The sequence below is a fragment of the Hyperolius riggenbachi genome, chromosome 2 (assembly GCF_040937935.1).
Source record: "Hyperolius riggenbachi isolate aHypRig1 chromosome 2, aHypRig1.pri, whole genome shotgun sequence".
In the NCBI taxonomy this organism is placed as follows: Eukaryota; Metazoa; Chordata; class Amphibia; order Anura; family Hyperoliidae; genus Hyperolius; species Hyperolius riggenbachi.
The window spans coordinates 495058709-495078780 of NC_090647.1; the positions used below are offsets into that span (position 1 = coordinate 495058709).

Sequence of the window (20072 nt, forward strand, 5' to 3'; positions counted from 1 at the left end):
GTGTATGGGCAGCTGATTAGAGATATTTGTCTTGGTCGAATCTGCCCATACATCGCTTGATGTATGGCTTCCTTAAAGAGAACCTGTAAAAAAAAAAAAAAGTTCCCCTGGGGGTACTTACCTCAAGAGGGGGAAGCCTCAGGGTCCCAATGAGGCTTCCCCCTTCCCTGTAGCTGCAGGCAGTCCAGCGCCGGCTCCCCTCGAAGTGTCCCGGAATCCTGCCTCGACACGACTGACAAGGCTTGATATATTTACCTTCCCTGGCTCCAGCGGGGGCACTGTTGCGGCTCTCCGCACAGAGATAGGCGAAAATAGCCGATCTAGGTCGGATCCGCTCTGCTGCGCAGGACACCCAACCCCCCCCCGCCACCCCCCAACGGGGTTAAAGGTTTTCTTTAAAGAGACTCCGTAACAAAAATTGCATCCTGTTTTTTATCATCCTACAAGTTCCAAAAGCTATTCTAATGTGTTCTGGCTTACTGCAGCACTTTGTACTATCACAGTCTCTGTAATAAATCAATGTATCTTTCCCTTGTCAGACTTGTCAGCCTGTGTCTGGAAGGCTGCCAAGTTCTTCAGTGTTGTGGTTCTGCTATGCACTCCCCCCTCAGGGGGGAAAGAAACACACAAATTATCTCTTGAGATTCAAAAGGAATGCTGTATACAGCCTGCTTGTGTATGGATGTATTTTCTATGTGTGGACATACTGTACATCAACCTACTTCCTGTTTTGGTGGCCATTTTGTTTGTTTATAAACAAACTTTTTAAAACTGTTTTTAACCACTTTTAATGCGGCAAGGAGCGGCGAAATTGTGACAGAGGGTAATAGGAGATGTCCCCTAACGCACTGGTATGTTTACTTTTGTGCGATTTTAACAATACAGATTCTCTTTAAAGGGAAACTAAACTGAGAAGGATGTGGATTTTTCCTTTTAAAATAATTCCAGTTGCCTGTCTCTCCTGCTGATCCTCTGTCTCTAATACTTTTAGCCACAGCCCCTCAACAAGCATGCAGATCAGGCGCTCTGACTGCAGTAAGACTGGATTAGCTGCATGCTTGTTTCAGGTGTGCGATCCACCCACTGCAGCCAAGTGATCAGCAGGACTGCCAGGCAACTGGTATTGTTTAAAAGGAAACATCCATATCCCTCTCAGTTAAGGTTCCCTCAGTTAAAGCGGAACTGTAAAGTGTTTTTAAACACATTGCCTTACTTACCTGGGGCTTCCCCAAGCCCCCAGCAGCCGTCCTGTCCAGCGCCGGTCCTGCCCGAGCCTCCGTTCTCCCGCCGCCGACTTCAAAGTCGACGGCAGCGCAGCCCTGCCAAGCGTATCCTTTCATTGCATTCCCCTTTGCAATAGCAGGGGACGCGAAGAAAGGATACGCGTGGCCAGAGCAGGCGCAGTGGCCCGGCGGCGAAACCGAAAGTAGCTGGCGGCAGGAGAACGGCGGCTCGGACAGGACGGCTGCTGGGGGCTTGGGGGAGCCCCAGGTAAGTGAAACAATGTTTTTAAAGTTGGACAGCAGTGTCACCTGATGCAGAATTGGATTGGAAGCCAGCGAATGACTGCTCGCTGGCTTCTACAGTATGTGTATGGGTGGTGCCAACACTGCTATTATATATGCGGGCTGCCAATATTTAAGGGTGCAGTGGGCCACATCTAAGTTCTACATTTTTGTGTTTGGGGGCCAGTGGAAAAAGCCTCACGGGCCGCATTCAGCCTGCGGGCCGTAGTTTGAGGACCACGGCTTTAAGCCTTTGGCAGGGTCCTCCTTTCCTACAGGATCGCGTGCCCCATCATTGTGCTCCTTTCCTATGACCGCCTCGTATTTAAATTACCGGGCTACTTAAAAAGCCCTAAATCACATGATCCGGTGTCCTGTACCCTGTTCACTTTGTATAACTTTGTTACGTCTGCCATCCTTTGTACCATTGTATGGATTTATTGTCCAGCGCTGCGTAATATGTTGGCGCTTTAGAAATGCAATAAATAATAATACATTGCTAGATGCATGCGCACCTGTAGAGTCACACAAGCTATGCAATCTGTTATCAGTGCTGAGGGGGAAGTTATGGTACTTTTTCATTGAAATGTTCATGTGTGTCACATACCTCATTCTTCTGTACAGTGTCCTTTATCTGCTCCTCCAGACTCGCCATCTCCTCTTTGTAGCGGCTCTGCATGTTTTCATATTTCTCTGTTACATCTCTAAGTTGTTCTACTAGCGCTATCTGCTCCTTCTCCATCCGCAAAATATCCCCCTGAAATCAAGAGGACAGTATGACTGAAGAGCACCTTGCAGGTTTACACATTTCCGTAACAGCCACACTCTGGAACCAACTATTTATGGGTGTGGCTAATCCTAATGCATGGTTCAATTTTACCAACCCAATGTAGTATGATGAGTTATCTACACAAACTGCTCATACGTAGTATTAAACATCTGTTGACCCTCATACTAAATTGGTCATTGATTGGCCAATCATAATTCAAAGTGTGTACCAGGCTTAAAGTGAACCTGAATCAATTAAAATTATTTAAAATAAACATATGATGTACCTGCAAATGAATATTACATACTTACCTCGCCTTCAGATCCTCTCAGAAGCTTACCATTTTCTTCTAACAATGATTCCTTCCAGTTCTGACAAGATTTTGTCAGAACCAAATATATCAGTTGCAGTCAGTTATATACCAGTTGCTGTCAGTTATAACAAAGGACAACTGATGAGCAAGGTAATGTCCATGTTTCCCTATGGCTCAAGTGAGCAATACAGTGCAACAGTGTGCTGACCAGGAAGCGGTTTTGGAGTTTGCTTTAAGTCTAGGTTCACACTACAGATTAAATGCACATCAGTGCGTTTAGCGCTTTAACAGATATGCCGCGCCCCACTATAGTGTCCGGTGAATGTATTTACACTACTCACCATTGTACATCCAGCCCGCTGTTGGCGCCATTCCGGTCTTTCGCACGCAGTGGCCCCGCTGCTCGGCGAAAAGCACTGGAAGCTCAGCGCCGACAGAAACATCGGGCTACCATTGGCGAGATCAAGGGGAAACCTACCTAGCACTCAGTGAACCAATAAAAATCCGGGTGCTAGAGAGAATCGACATTGGTCTTTTGTAAAGTATTGATAGCCCTATGGTTCTTCCAGGTCTCTGATACCGATGCAGTGGTCAGCGTGTGAACAACACAAATGGCGACTGAAGACGTGAGCAGATCCGGAAAGGATGGGGAAGGAGCCTAGTGGGAATGGAAACTGTCTGCTCCCATAAGCTTGCATTGATTCCATGGGTATCCGCAGCGTATTCAGGTTTTGGAAAAATTTTGCCAACCGGGAATGTGAACCTTAGAGCTATGTGTACCCTCCGCTGCTCTTTAACTGCTAAGGCTGCCAGGCTGTTTAGGGACATATGCCTAAAGGGATATTATGTCAAGTGCTCTGTACTATACAGAGTATAGAAGCTACGCTTGCAAAGTTAAGCTTTCTCTTAGAAAGTCAAAGATACAAAGACATGAGCAGCACTGCCACAGTAACAAAAAATAAAATAAAAGAAAAAGCAAGCAAAAAATAACCACCAAATAAGAGGGGGTTTGAACATTGTCCAGAATTCTATCAGATTTTTGTTTTTGGGTGGATTTTGTTCCAAAATGAAAGTGAAATTTCATATAAAAAAAAGGACATTTTTGGTTTGTTTCCGAAGATAAAACACGTGACAACAATCCCAGCATCCAGGTCACTGACCTTGAAGAGGCCATAAGGATATGCCTCAGCTGTTGGGCTGCACAGTCCAAGATACCCATGTCCTCCTCAAAGACTTAACAGTCTTTCTGCCAGCACAACGCACTGTATAATATGCCTACCACGATTATCTAACACAACACACCCAGCGATCACTAGTTTATCTGACACAACACACCCAGCTGTCACACAGCGATCACTACTGAACAGTCATCTTCTGGCTGCTGATAACTCTGTATGGGGGTGTGTTCATCTTCCACTTCTGGATATCATTGAAACATACAGCTATTAAAGGAATACCCAATGCACTGACTTCCACTGATACTGCAGCCTGCTACAGCTCTTCATACTTGGAGTCTCTCACATAAAATACAAGTGGTAAGATGGGATGGGCTCCTTAAGGGCCTGTTCAGACTATGTGCGTTCCTAGCCGTTTTTCCAGAACGTGTACAGGCAGACTTTCCGCATAGAAACGGCTACTAATGTTTTCTAATTGCCTCGTTCACATGTATGCGTATGAGACGCATACGTTCCTCATCCGCATTGCTGCACGCAGTTCTGTGCATCACGCATAGAAACGGACGCAATGAAAGTCTATGGACGCGTATCAAAAACGCGTACTATTGCGTTTTTAGCGTATGTTTTCCTCTGCGGTTCCCATAATTCTTTTTTCCTGTGTGTGCAAAACGCAATAGAAAACGCTTTTGAATGCAAGAAAAACGCATTCGTTTTTCAACTTGCGTTTCTTTGAATTTATACGCGTTCTACAAACGCTGACAGTCTGAACAGGCCCTAAGGTAAAAATAGTGGCTGGAATTTTCTTCAAACTAACAGAAATGTACTGGTCACCGATAAGCAAATCACATCGTCCAATTTGCAGTAAAAAGAACCAAAACATGAGCATTCATAAACAAAGGTTCTTGGGCACAAGAGAGAAAAAGTATTACCTGCTGTGATTCAAAGGGCTGGAAGGCATCAGTATTAACTTCACAATATGTCACTTCAATATCAACCTGAAACATCAGAATGATAGGAAACCGATATTTTAGTACCAGGCAGCTGTTACAAGCTTCCAAACACCACTCGACCGATGCAGGAAATATTAAGCAGATTCAATCAGTGTGATTTAATCTGTCAGACGTTCCTGAACATTTCCACACCACTGATAAGTTTTGATGAACTTCTGGACACCATTCGATCAATAAGCACAATAAGAAATGGTAGAAAATCTAGACTGGGGTTAGCAGAAGATGCATCGTTTCATACTCCAACCAGTGGATTCAGGCACCGCATTTCATTTGATTACATTGTCAAATATACAACATTGCATTCTTCCCTTCTTTCATTAATTTTTATCTTTTGATTTTCTTTTAGGTCAGACTCAAAATTACTACTGAAATGATTAATCAGTTTTTGTATCTTGCTTTAAAGTGTAATGATGTGAAAGTATTCTCATTTATTCCCACGCTGAGAATGACCTAACCAATAGCTGAAATATTTTAGCAAGCACATTAGCTAATACTTGGCAGAGGTCTCCTAGTATGCCTCATAGGTTAGAAAGAGAAACTGAAAGCAGATTACATTCCAGAAATTATTTCTTATGATGTAATTTGCTATGACATACTTGTAGGTTAATTAGCAAGAGGAGTTTGTTTCATTTTCTGTTTAACACTATAAAGAAAGAGGTAACAACAAGACAGAACTATGCTGTTGCTCTGCTACGTTATACGCTCTTAGGAACTGGTATGCATTTCATGCAACATATTTTGGTGGACATAATATGTTAGCAGATATCTTAGCAATAGGCATTTTAATCATATCCTTTTTATATGTAATTTTTGTATATTCTCTGTACATTATCACAAGAATACGTTATATTTAGTGATCATTCTCTTGTCTGTGTGTTCTAATTATTTCAATCTGGGATATACTGAAACAAATCTATATGCAAGCTTTCAGTGGCTTAACACCCATTGATATTAACAGTTGGAAGCTGTAACACTTCTTATCTGTTAGTAATCATTTATAAAGCATAGGAGCTGGCAACAAAGTGTACTAAATCATTTTGAGTGAAAGTTAACCATAAACTGTATATCCTGACCAATAAAACTTTGGCAATTTGGTAAGATCTATAAAATATTATGACCGATCTAATAGTAAATGAATCTGAGGAATCGAATTGGGGGAAAAAATAAATAAATAGATGTATATGGCTTGCTTTATCACTTGACAACACAAGTAGTCCACAAACTTTGACTGGATCAGTAGAAAGGGTCTGTTATGGAGTGACAAAAGGCAACCCTTGCCTGTGTCATAACAGATCACAGTAACGACTATGGAAAGGTTTGTCAATTAGTGCATTTGCAGACAATGCATACACCAAAACAAAGACCTTAGCTTTAATAAATCCCCGACTTCTTGAAAAGGACTTATTTTTAGAGTAATAGCTTAAGTATGTACGTAGCTTTGCACCTGCCCCTTGGAAGCCTGGTCTGTTTGTACTGTACTCTTGGAGGTATTTGTTCCAGTTCATTACACGTGGCCCCAGGAATAGTACTGGTCAGTGAAGGTTTTCAAGGGGAAGGAGGGAGAGGTCCAAGTTTTCAAAAACTTTAAGAGGAAAGAAGGGGGCAAACTATTTTTCAGTGAGTAGAAAAGGGCAGTTTTATTTAAAGTGTACCAGAGCTAGAATAAAAGTAAACATTTTATACATACCTAGGGCTTCCTCCAGCCCCATCTGCTCGGATCACTCTCACGCTGCCATCCTCAGTCTTCTGTACCGGGTCCTGTTACTTCCTTCAGTCGCGGCCAGTCTGTGCAAGAGAAGTGCGCCCTCTATGTATCGCTCAGGCAGCTGCTGGAAAGATCCGTAAATAAATAGAGTACTTCACTTACGTCAGATTGGCCGTGACTGGAGAAAGTAACGGGACCAGGTACAGAAAACGGAAAAGACTAAAGAAGGCGGCATGGGAGCGATCCATGCGCATGTGGCTGGAGGAAGCCCCAGGTATGTATAAAATGTTCACTTTATTTCAGATCTAGTTTCCTTTAACAAGTCTGCTGGTCTATCAAGTTAGAAGGGCAGGCTGGCATTTGCTCACTAAATTCTTCCACAACCTCCATTCTACACGACAGGTTGGTCAGCTTCTCAAACTGTTCTGTTCCTTGGAGTTCCCTTTGATTCCCATTGGACCAGTGTCCAGTCGTTGAATTTTGCAAAAGTGCACCATTCATCTTACCTCTTCAACGTAACCTAGTTATTCTAGGACACTGACAACATATTTACCAACCCGACCTACAGTTCACGCATTAACTCACTCCCTCTTAAAGGCAAGTCCAACCCCATGCCTTGTCATTTCTGTGCACGTTTCAAGACAGACTTCTATTATTATGCATTAAAGAGACACTGAAGCGGAAAAAAAATTATGATATCAGATACATCCACTGGCGTATCCAGACCGGGGTTCTGGGTGTATGGAACACCCCCCTGAGACTCCTGTCCCTTTAAAAAAATTTCCTGAAATCCCTGAAGCGGGCGAGCTGGTAAAGGCTTGCCTCCTGCAGGGATTGTGGGAAAAACTCAGCTCTTTCACTATTGTAAAGACCTGTAGACAGCTACACAGGTTGAAAAGTTTTGACAGTACCTAAACTCCAGGGGAGCTGCCTGCAGCTTGTGTGTGTGAGGCTTTTTTGGATTTGGCTGGCAGGGACAGGAGACGCATGCAAGTAGCCTGTGTGATGGGGGACTGCAATACAGATACTCTCTCTGCATTCACTATTGTTTTCCTCCTTCCCCCTAGTGCTGGCTGGAAGGGGGGCAATCTCCCCCCAGGCAGCCTTTCATTCAGTGATTTGTGTCTGGTGTATTCAGGTGAAACACTAGGCTAGCTGATAAAAGTGCAATTAGAGGGCAGACAAGCTGGTAAATATACACAGCATGATGCAGAGCTTGCCTGGAGGGTCTGTGGGCAAACATCTGTCTGGTCTCTCCTCATTGTTATAATGACTGCATGTGTGGATAAGGAGAAAAGTTTTTGACAGTACCGAGACTCCAGGATGGCTGCTTTCTGCAATACAGATAAGCTCTCTGCTCCATCTCAGGCTATTCTCAGTCTCTCTCCACTCCTCTTACTGGGCTAATGCACGCCAAAAATCACAATAGCAATTGCTAGCAATTAGTGAGTGCAATTTTCTGAAGCGATTTTCAGAGCGATTTCTGAATGAATTGCTCAAAAAATGCTGCATGCAATATACCTGCGATTTTGAAAAAATCACAACGCTGCTGTGAGAACACCCTCATAGGGTAACATTAGCTAAGCGCTTTTCAAATCACTGTCGATTTGAAAAACGCTCAGAAGCCCTCTTGGTGTGCACCAGCCCTCCCTCATTCACCTTTGTTTCCCTCTTTCCCTAGTGCTGGGTGTTTGTGTCTTCTTGTCATACAGGAAAGCTAAATAAAAGTGCAATCCTGGTGAGGCAAATTATTATTATTTAGTATTTATATAGCGCCGCCATCTTCCGCAGATGCATATAACCCTGCATCATATGGCTATCGCTTGCGCTATGTGACACTGTGGCATATTCCACTGAATTGTCCAAACTAAGTCTATCTGCCGTTTCTCTCTCGGGGAGTTGTTCTATCGCTGTCCCCCGTTCACATTTGCTGCTACCAGAAGCCCTCAGAAACACTTGTGTCCTTGAGTACTTCCAAAGACAGGCAGCCCCGTAATACGCCAGCGCAATTTTGTGCATGGGCAGTATGGAGCCACCTGTCTTCGGAAGCACTCGGGGACATAAGTGCTTCCGGACCTTTCAGGAATCCCCCCCCTTAAAAATCCTGCGTTTGCCCCTGACATCAGTCTAATTGTTTCCAGTACAGGAAGAGTTAAGAAACTAGTTATCTCTAAGCACATTAATCTCTACGACTTTCAAAGTCGTGGAGAGCGCTGTTATCTGAATTTTATTATCTCAACTGTAAGTGAACTAATTACTTTTTCTCTGCCAGAGGAGAGGTCATTAGTTCACAGACTGCTCTGAAAGAATCATTTTGAATGCTGAGTGTTGTGTAATCTGCACATATTAGGAGAATGATGCAATGTTAGAAAAAACACTGTATACCTGAAAATAAAAATATGAGGATATTTTCTTTGCTGCTAATCTTCTAGTAATTATTCATAGTACACAACCAATTCACTATATCATATTTTTTTTCGCTTCAGTGTCTCTTTAATATACTGTGTTTCTCCAAAAATAAACTCTACCCCAAAAATAAGCCCCATCTACAATTTCAAGCATGCTCAAAATATAAGCCCTCCCCCGAAATGAAGTCTTAAGGGTGGAAGAGCTGGGCAAGCATGGACAGAGCATTACCGCAATACACAGAAGAGCCAGTGTGGTGTCTATATAGGCCTCTTATTGAGGCATGCTAAAACACCATCACCAACAAGAGATCCGAAAGGTCGGCACGCACACGACACTTGCTGACAACCTTGGCAAGTCAGAGGGGAAGCTTTGTCAAGCGACCAATCAGGCAAGGTGCAGGCACCAGACTGGCCAATCACAGATGCCCACTGCTCCTTTTGCTAACTGCTGCCAATGGTCTCACGGGCGACAGTCATTGGGCCAATGCTCTCAATCAGTAGCAGTGACCTAATAGATGTAACTGCTACAGTTAGAGTACAGTGCCGTGGTCCCGCCCAAAGGAGCAGCAGGCGGCTGTAACTGGCTGGTCTGGTGCCAGCAACCCCATTTGATTGGTTGCGTGCCAAAGATTGCCCTCTGCCTGGCCAAGGTGAGTGTGAGTGTAATGTGGGCTAATTTTCAAAGTAATACTGAGAAAATAAGCCCAAACACACCATTTGGGGCAAAAATGAATGAAGAAACTTATTTTCGGGGAAACACAGAAGCACAGACATCTTCTGCAGCGCTTTACAATACACAGTATACGATCACATCATTAACTGTCCCTTAGAAGAGTCCACAATCTAATCCCTACTGTTGCCATAGTCGGTCTAGGTCAGTCTAAAGGGTGGAGTGTTTATAGAATGCAAGAAATAATTACTTGGGTTTCTTCTGGGCACTAGAAAAAACACAGAACATGAATGTGACATTACCTGTACAGACACTATAGCAGTCTGAACAGTCCGTTGCTCTCGTTCTCCACTGGATGACATATTAGAGTTTGGGACCAGATCTGTATACGGTTTTTCTAAGGTTGGTGATTTATCTGTGTCTTGCTGTATAGAGGATTCTTCAGATTCACTGCTACTTATACTAAGCTCATCATCCAAATCATCCAAGTCCTGTTCTAGTTCATGTAAATTATATGCAGATGAGTCCATAGATAACATTTCATAATGCTGATTACTACACATATCAGAATACTCTTCAAAACTAAAGCTATTATCTCTACGTGGAACAGAAAGGTCTGTCTCAGAACTAGAACTAGAAGGCTCAATCTGGCTGGGGTCACAATACAGGTCAATATCATCAAGTGTAGGTCTGTTAAACGAAGGCCTGAACTCCGCAGCAGCCGGGTTCAGATGGTATCTGTCTTCACTTTGTCTACTGCATCCAAGGTAGGGAAAATTATAGGATAATGTGATCTTGTCTTCCACCAAGGTAAATTCATACGACTCCAATAGGAAGTCCTTTAGCCCACCAGACTCTTCCACCATCTTATGAGTTTGCTCTGGGAAGTTTCTGTACTCTCTAATCAAAATGTCATCATCTAACTTGAGCGGCCCATGTTCTTCCAATATCTGAGAGAAGTACCTACGGAGAGAAAAGATCAAGATAAACACCATTAAATCCCTGCAGTGAACTCTGAATGGTAATGTAACTAGTCACTGTCTCCCCCCCACCTCATGTACAGTGGTGTACCTAAAAACCTCAAACTGCTATACAGCATTAGGCCAGGCTAGTACCATACACAAGTAATACACTCTCCAGGGTGTTTTTTGAGGTTGGATACTATATAATAATTTTTTTTGATTGTTTGAGTGTTCTGGTTCCCCATAGTATGCTGGTTCCCCTGATATGTACTCTTGGGCAGTTTTAATACTGATTTTTATTGTGACATTTTTGAATGTGGATTTTCTTAATAATGCTGCTGCTGTATAATATGGAATATGTCAGGGAGAATATTGGGAGTATAAATATATTTATTGAGTAGAGGAAAAAGGATATAATGGCTACTAAACGTTGGCCGTGGAAAGGGATCTATATGATATGCAACTCTACAGAGGATACCACTTTAAGGACTTAATAGTGGGAGTAGCCAAGTGCTGGACAACTGCATATATTAATGGCGACTTTATACCGGCCTCCAGATTCTGAGGAAGACGGCCGTGCCGTTGAAACATGTCAATCAAGTACTAAACAGTTGTGAGGGGCGCCCCGCTTTGACTGTAGTACGGCTATTCCTTTTTCTTCCTACTAAGTACCAATAGTCTGAAATGAGCAGAGACGACTGTGGAGGGTGAAACGCAAGGAAATGGCCAGAGCAACTTGAGTGAGACACACCAGGAAGTGACGTCACGTCTCAAGAGTGGAGGACCGGAAGCCGCAGTTGAAACCAGTGAGAGTGAACAACTCAGGCTCGGAGCGAACCTCCGGAACGGCGTGACTGAAGTAGATCTATGTGGAGGAAACAAATCTCAAAAAAAAACCCGCTGAGGACCTGAAATTTGTAAGTTGCACCCGGACAGTATCACGGGAAGTGGTGAGACCTGTGATATAGACTGGTAAGCAGTGTCATCTTGAATAAACCGGAAGTTGGTAGGCCAAACAGCCATATATTACCATTAATGGGACCGTGCAATACCTACAAGCAATAAAGTAGTTTTAAATATCGGCAAACCAGCGAACAATCAATTTTTGGGAGGAATAAGGGAAACAAAATCCCTGAATTATTCTATCTTCTGAGTACTTGTCGTTATTTTTAAATTTTTATATATTTTTTGATTCTCCTATGTGCTACTGATTGCTAGCCTAAATCAATTAACCACGTGGTTTGAGAATTTTTTAAGGGGAACCAGCACGCTTTGTGTGTGAATGTACATGTGCATGTGTGTGATTTTAGAGATTGTCTAACGACATATAGGTCTAAATAAAAACCTTTTATTACAACATATTGACGTCCAGCGCACTTCCTATTGCTGTATACATTTTGACCTTTGTTAGGATAGGGAGTAGGGGGTCTCCCTGTCCTGGATAGTTGCAGCAGGAGGCAGACCATTTGTGAATAAACTAAGAACAACTCATAATAAATTGTCATAACGGAATTTTGGCCAGCGCCCTCCAGCACCCTTTATACTATATAATAATTGGTTTAAGTTGTAATAGCCATCTTATGTTTTATTTTCCCATCAGGCTTCCCCCTCAAGTCCCCTCGTCACATCAGAGTAAAGGACTACCACCAACTGGTGAGTTATCCACTTGAGTGTTGGAACCCTGCTGGTTATTATGGTGAAAGGAACAGCTATAGAAAATCTATAGCGTTTACTGTGAAGGAGTAAATATCACAAGCATTGCAACTATCATGACTCTGTATTTGTAACTGTCAATTTCAGTGCATTATTTATGAAGTAAAGTCCTGATGGAAAAATTGTGGTGTGCTTCAAACACTGTACATAGTACATGAAAGTAGACATCTCCAATAGGGACACAGATGGCAATCAGCAAAACATTTCCACCGTATGCAACTATACGGGAGTTGTGCTTTATTAAAGGAGACTCACTTTACCCCCAAAGCCAAGGTAAGCGTGATGGAAAACATTTGTCATTAAACATTTCTTCAGCCCCTTCACACCGGCCAGTATAAGCAAGTGAAAGGAAGGACTTACTCATAGAGAGTCTCCCGGACCGGATCCATGGAGTCATCAGCCAAGACCTCGTATCTATTTCCCACCAGGCTTGGGTTGTAAAAGGGCTGAAACTCATCTAAGTCCTCCGCAAGAATTCAGGTACTACAAACGGCTCATAAGGGTCTAAAAGGCTTCTGAACAAAGAAGGGGGGGGGGGGGGGGGGGGGAAATAAAAAAAATTATAAATTAAGGTGCATAAACATCACTCAATCCTACACATATAGTGAGCACAGAACTAAAATCTCCCTGTGTATGTGGGAGAAACAACACATTCACAAGGAAATACTGGTCCAACCAACCTGGTATTTCTGAATTTCCTTTGTAGCCCTCGACCTAACTTATATTGGGTTTCCATAATACATTGAAAAGCATATAGACAATGGGTGACATACAAACATCAGTGATGTTAACTGTCCAACTGCCTCCCTATAGGTACTGACCGAAAATACTTATGTTGTAATAGTCATCACCTAACCCACACACTGGGTCTGCTGGGGCCAGAGCCAAAGTGTATTTGGACAATATTGATAGGCTGAATGAATCTGGAAATCCATTGCAATGTTTAGCCCACTGGGATGAGGATGCACGATGCTGTACCAGCTAAATAGCAACACATCGGTTTCATGAATGAATGATGCAAGTTGTGTTTGAGTATTGGGTAAACTGACAAACCCAGAACTATTGAAACAAACCCACGGAAAATCATGGCTCCATTCTCCATGTCAGTTTACTGCAGTCATCTGCGCTGGAAAGGAGTCTGATAGTGGACCTAATGTGAGCAGAGCCTGATTGTGTGGTTAATCTATTGGGGAGAGTGTTGAGTTGCGCTTTGAGAGCATTGCAATTCTATTTAGTGTGTAAATGCCAAACTATATGCTGCAACTATTTATAAACAGGGAGACTTACAAAGTATCTTCTTCTGTAAATATATCTTCATCGTGCGGTATGGTGCTGACAGCCCCACTTAGTTTGTATATAGGCTGTAAACATAAAAGAGATAGACTATTACTTGTGCAGGAGACGAGATAGGGCAGAAATACACAGGTCTTGCTAATAAAGGCATTGTGGAGAGCTCGACACACTTACCTTTGGCTGATTCTGTTTCTTTTTCTTGTGTTTAGCCCTAACAGTTACACACTTATTCTGTGTACAAAAGTGAAGAAAAGGGTCACAATGGAATAAAACTTTGAAATAGTTCTTTGATAACAAGCACAACTAGTACTTTTTATCGAGTTCATAATTTACAACAATCAGTTAGGGGGGCTGTGAATAATCTATAGCAGTTTCTAAACATTACAGCATGTATCCCTTTATTAATGACTGTTGGCCAAGTACCTTCTGTTGTAAGTAACCTCTCAAATACATGTTGACATACACTTCTTGCTTAGCAATACTTCATAATTGTGTAAAAATGGCTTTCAAACTTTGACGCCTGTAGTTCACTAAAAATACTTATTCAGGTTCATTTACACATGGTTATTTTTTTTCATCTCAAAACTGAACATAATAGATTGACTATGACTAATGAAAGTACTCCCATAATCACCCCCCCCCCCCCTAAAAAGCTGAACTGCAAACAAACATTTACTGGAGAGTACTATTGGTCATAAGGACATATTTACTTACATTTAACTCTTCAATTTCTAATGAATAAGTTGGAATGGTATCACACGGCACGTCTGTATTAGAGGGGGAAAAATATGTCACTTCCTGTAACAGGACACAGCCTTCATACAAAAACCTTTTCTCAATGACTATTTCCTTTGAATCCATCAATTTATCTCCCAATTTCCAAGAGATTAGAGTGCTTACTAGAAAGGGTCTAGCATTTATACAAAACCCCCCAAAAACATTTAAGTAGAATTTGCACATTGGACGTGTGCACCTTGGGGTTAAATACTCACCTGTCCTGACATCTTCGGGTCACATGTGACGCCCCCCCCACCCTTCGGCTGTGCAGCTGCAGCCATGCTTCCTAAGACTGCCGAAATTCTTAGAAAACCTCTGTCTGTGGTGCGAAGTCCCTCCCCAAGTTTGGCAGCCACTAATTAGTCATGACAGGCTCTGTCAGTTATAGCTTGGGCTCTCTTTACATACCCTTCAGGCAAAATTTACCAAAAACAGAAGCGCTGCAAAATACCCGGTGTGAAGTGAAAGAACTGTTCCATTATGCTGCCACAATACAGTCGGGACCTATAATGCCCACGGTGGTTGACAAAATTATTTTGTATAGGTAGTCACTTTCTGCGAGAGGGTGTGTATACTAGGTCTGTGTGGTCAGTTTCTTTAGAACTGCACCCAGGCCATACTCCAGATTTATAACCCAACTGGATGTTGGGCTCAGAAGGGGGGGGCGCTTCAGAAGGGAGGGACCGTTTAGTGCCTCAATAGGAGGCAACAGAAGGAGTCATGTGATCGAGGGAGACTGGTGCCCTCATATGCCTGTGTTCATGGCTCACAATGCAACCACACTAGTCTCACCTATCAAAGGTTGATTTCGGGGTCGAATCCTGTTGCTAAACCAGAACGTTATCAAGAGAGCAATACACATAAAACAAGATAGACAAAACTGCAAATAGCTCACCCATCTGCTGAAAATATTTATCTAATTCTTTTCCTAAGGAGACTACGGATTCTAAGTTCCGGTTCTCTTCCAGAAACCATACAAAGCAGCGGAAATCCTTTATGCTCATATTAGATAGGATGTCATATAGGCTGCCAGCAGAGCAGTCTGAGAGTTCATAGTTTATATTCTTCCCATAGGACTCATTCCATAAATGAATGAACTCTTGGACTTCGGCACTCTTGAAGTATTCCTCATTGTAAAGTCGGAATTCTTCAGCAGCTTGCAAACCTTTAAGATATAAATGGTCAAATCCTTAATTAATGGTTCAGCAAAATAATAAAAAAAATGAAATCAGATAGCCACATTAGTATTCTCCTTGCCATGTCAGTTTTTCCCTCCCAAAGACTCTTCCTCAAAGACAGGCTTACTCAATTCCAGGAGGGGGGTTGTGCAATGCAGGCAATACAGGCTGGGCTCTAGTCAGTCACTGGAGAAACCCAGCCTCTCACACTTCTGGGAGGGGAGGTGTGTGAAACATTCGCCCAATCCCCATTTACTCTACTGAGGGTATAGAGGGGGGGGGGGGGGTGGCTGTTCCTATGGAACATGGGAGTTGCAGCGGGGCCTGCCACTGAAATTCCCTTCAATGCAAGGCTATTGAGGAAGACATGGCCCATTAAACAGGATATGTCGCATGCCACCCCTCCTAAACTTCACTGAACCGCATATGTGCAGGACTCTCACGCCAGCCGCCCTGATAACATGTTGCAGCCGTCGTGATTAAGCATACTAATCTCATCTAGGAAGTATACTGATGACTTCAGCCCGAAGAGCGGAGCCACCAGAGGGACCAGGAGAAGAGCCAGAACGACGCCCGGGGACCTTGCCGCATACGGTGGGCTGGAGGAAGCCCCAGGTAAGTCACAATTTCATTTTTAAGGACTGCTCAGGGTCCATTTGATGTTCCAGAAGACCTTTGGGCAGATCTTATAGGCGGAGTCTGAATTTTAAAAGGAATCTTATGAGACAGTATAAGCCTGCATTTTGGGGGTTCACTTTGCATTTCCCTTTTGATAAATGCAATAAAGCCCTGGAGAAATTCCTATGCAAGGTCTATCCAAAAGCAAACTATATACAAATGCTTGGGTACACAAACCCGTTTTCTGGCTAATTCTGGGACTGTAAGAGTTCCCCAAGTACACAGGAAAGGACATGAATCTGGCAAAGCTGTTCAGGAGGATCCGAAGGCTTCCCTATACAGGAGGTAAGTATGCAACTTCTTTTTATTACGGTATGTCACAGGCTTGCTTTAATAGACTTGTGCCATGGTAAGATCTCTGTCCAATTGCACACAATGACAATGTTGCTTTACAACAATACATTTTGCAGACTGTGCTTTCTTTAGAAGTTTCCCCTAGAGCAGAAGGGATGTGAAATGTGAGTTCTAAAATGCTTTTGACACCCAGAAATTTGAAAGACCGCATATTCTTAAAGAGGAACTCCAGTGAAAATAACGTAATGACCAAAAGTGCTTCATTTTTACAATAATTACGGATAAGTGATTTAGTCAGAGATTGCCCATTTTAAAATCTTTACTCTCCCTGATTTACATGCTGACATTTATCAAAAGGCGACATTTTTACTGCTGGCAGGTGATGTCAGTGGAAGTAGCTGCTGCTTGCTTTTATTGGCAGTTGGAGACAGCTGTTATTTCCCACAATGCAATAAGGCTCACACAGTGTGATGTCAGCACCATGGCCCTGACATCACGCTGTGGGCGGTGTTTCAACACAATATCAGCCATACAGAGCCCCATGATCAATTTGAGAAAAGGAAAAGATTTCTAGTGGGAAAGGGGGTATCAGCTACTGATTGGGATGATGATCAATCCTTGGTCAAGGTTTCTCTTTAATACCAGTTATTTATAAAAATAAAATACGTACCCTTTTCATCTACTATACGGAGCCATTTCTGCAGATCACAGGATATAAGCTCATGGTGGGTGTGCAGGAGATACAGCAGCACTCTAGTTTTTACTCGGTCATTGACTTTGTAGAGATGGTAGAGGAGGTTCTTCATCTTGCTGTGACTCTGTGCAGACTGGCTAGGATTCCTTTCCAAATCATTCATCTCCTCTACGCCTACTACTTTCCACACAGCTACAGAGTGCCAAAACTGAGCGAAAGATAAAGGGCATCCTCTGACTATCAGCTGCTGCTTCTTCACTACCTGTAGCAACAGGGGATCCTTCGGTACAAGGTAGCCATTAGTCACTGCAAAGCAAAAACACAATATGGACTGAGAGGACAGAGACTGAAAAAGGCACAAAGAATAACTCCAGAAAACACCCTGCAGCTCAGTAGCTGAAGGGTGTAATTGGATTACATTCAAATGCAGGGAGATTACAAACAGAAGGTACCTTCAGTATCTACCTACAACACTGGGACTGATCCTCCCACTTATCACTTAAAGGGAACCAGATATGAACATTTCACACAAAACAAACATATCAGTTGATAGCTTGTAAAGAATAAATGCTCTACTTGATAATTTTGCCACTCTGGTGTGCCTTTTGAGTGTTTTTTATCCATTATTGCTCCAGAAAAAATCCAATATGGCCGCCAGCTCATACCCATTCTGCTTCCAGGTTATGAGCTGTTCTGGATGTGCTGTCTATGCTCTATGAGACAATAGACAAGCAGGGTTGCTCCTGCAGCCTTTCATCTGTGTGCTTTCATTATTCTGGTATGCTGTGCAGCTGCCTGTAGGAAGTGTCTCTCATAGGAATGAAACTGCACAGATAATAATGATGACTGCACAGTGCACACAGATCACACAACAGCCACACTTGTCTGTTTCAGAGCTTCTTTCTTGGCAGGAGCAGCTCCTCCCAGTCATCAGAGCTCTGAGTATGCAAAGCAGGAAAGCAAACCCAGGAGGGCTTGAAAAGACTTCACAGAAGACTGACTCAGCTATAATGATTCCAGGGCAAAGTTAGACTGAATACTCAGTCAGCGATTCTTTTCACAACTGATAACAGGCAGATTTAGCAGAGAAGAATGAAACTAAAAGCAGGGTAAGTGTTTACTGTCATGTTCCCACTGATAAATGTAATAATATACATGAGGGTGCTTCGACTCTGGTTCTCTTTAATCAGAAAGTCAGTGTGTCACTGACTCCAGAATGGCAAAGTAGTAGTACCCGGCCGCACTCCCCTAGTGGTATAAGGTGCACCGATCCAGCCACCAGAGCGCCAATCAACAATTTGTATGGCAAAAGGATCAGCACACTCAGTATGCTGCAAAGCTTCAAGCTCTTTTAATACAAAAAAAAATTTTTTTCCATCAATATACTTTGTGTTCAACAAGGACCAGCAACCCGCAGTAGATAGGCACCAAAGACACCCATAATCCATCAAATGCCTGCTGGCCAATTCTTATTGCAAGTCCGTGAGGGAATAGAGTCCAAGATCCACACTTCCCAGGATAAATGTGTCTCAAAACATAGCGACACACTGGCCTAATGCGGTTTCGGGCATCAGCCTGCCTTCAAACCGATAAATGTGCACAAGAGATAGGAGCGCACATTTATCGGCTTGAAGACGGGCTAATGCCCGATTAACAGCATTAGGCCAGTGTGTCGCCATGTTTTGAGACACATTTATCCTGGGAAGTGTAGATCTTGGACTCTATTCCCTCACGTACTAAGAGTTGGTCAGCAGGTATTTGATGGCTTATGGGTGTCCTTGGTGCCCATCTACTGCGGGTTGCTGGTCCTTGTTGAACACAAAGTATATTTATGGAAACTTTTTGTATTAAAAAGGAGCTTGAAGTTTTGCAACATACTGACTCCAGAATAGCAGGCAAACAGGCATTCCGGCAAATGGTCATTCAGACCAAGCAGCTCAGCCACACTGTATGTATTTTGCTTTATGGAAGAGAGGGAACAGTTGCTGGAAGCACCACGTTATGTGCAGGGACAAAGCCAATAGACAAGAGAGGAGCAGGACAAACATGTAAGGAATGCAGTCCAAGCCGTGCACAGTTTGCCCAGGCCTGGGCTATGGCGATAACGCACTCCCCCCATGCACTGCAGTGCATGCCAGGAGATGTAATGATTACATTTACCGTCTGGGAGATGTCCCTTGATGTCATCACTGGACAGAGCTGCTGCGGTGCAGTTTTTCTAGATAATATATAGAAAATACACTTACCAACAGGATTAGGAAGAGCTTTTTCTTCAGGCATCCCTCCATTACCACCATGTGACTGGTCTACTTGCTCTTCCTCTAGCGCTTTCTTCTTCTCAGACTTATTTTCAAATTTATTTTCATGCTTGGCTTTTGTTTTTTTGCTACTCGGATAAAAAAAGACAAATGTTATAAAGGTTCGGAGGGAGAGAGTTGCTATTGTGAGAAGTCATGAAGAGTGTAGATTTCAGATAAGACACATAGCCCAAGCACCCCCCCCCCCCCCCCCCCATAGGGGTCAGCAGTGAGAGGTTAATTCCAAAGTGATGGAAATTGTATGGATGCATAATTTTTGCATTTAATTAAAGCATTTGCATAACTTTAGCATACAATTTACATAAATGTGAAATTCTTACCATCTAGTTCGCCATTCTTATTCCACAGTGTTTATAAATTGGTCAAGCTACATAACTGCAGCTTTACTTAATGAGAATCTATAAGAAACCTCCCGCCCAGGGGGTACTTACCTCGGGAGGGGGAAGCCCCTGGAACCTAATGAGGCATCCCCCGTCCTCCTAAGCCTCAGGGATCAAAGCGCTGGAAGGCCCCGTACCCACATTGCATCTGCAATACTTACCTTCCCTGGCTCCAGCGCAGGCGAGGCTTTCCGATCAGACTCAGAAATAGCTGAGCCTTGCAGAGTCCG

At 43.1% G+C, this 20072-nt stretch overlaps 1 protein-coding gene across 1 annotated transcript in view; it reads right to left on the bottom strand.

Moving 5' to 3' along the window:
- Positions 1–20072, bottom strand: part of TTC3 (tetratricopeptide repeat domain 3) — a 155620-nt gene that overhangs the window by 29412 nt on the left and 106136 nt on the right. The window contains 11 exon segments of the mRNA XM_068270424.1: positions 2113–2262; positions 4692–4757; positions 9858–10518; positions 12591–12696; positions 12699–12745; positions 13518–13591; positions 13698–13754; positions 14238–14290; positions 15196–15465; positions 17121–17450; positions 19391–19530. Of these exon segments, the coding sequence (XP_068126525.1) occupies positions 2113–2262; positions 4692–4757; positions 9858–10518; positions 12591–12696; positions 12699–12745; positions 13518–13591; positions 13698–13754; positions 14238–14290; positions 15196–15465; positions 17121–17450; positions 19391–19530 (1954 nt within the window).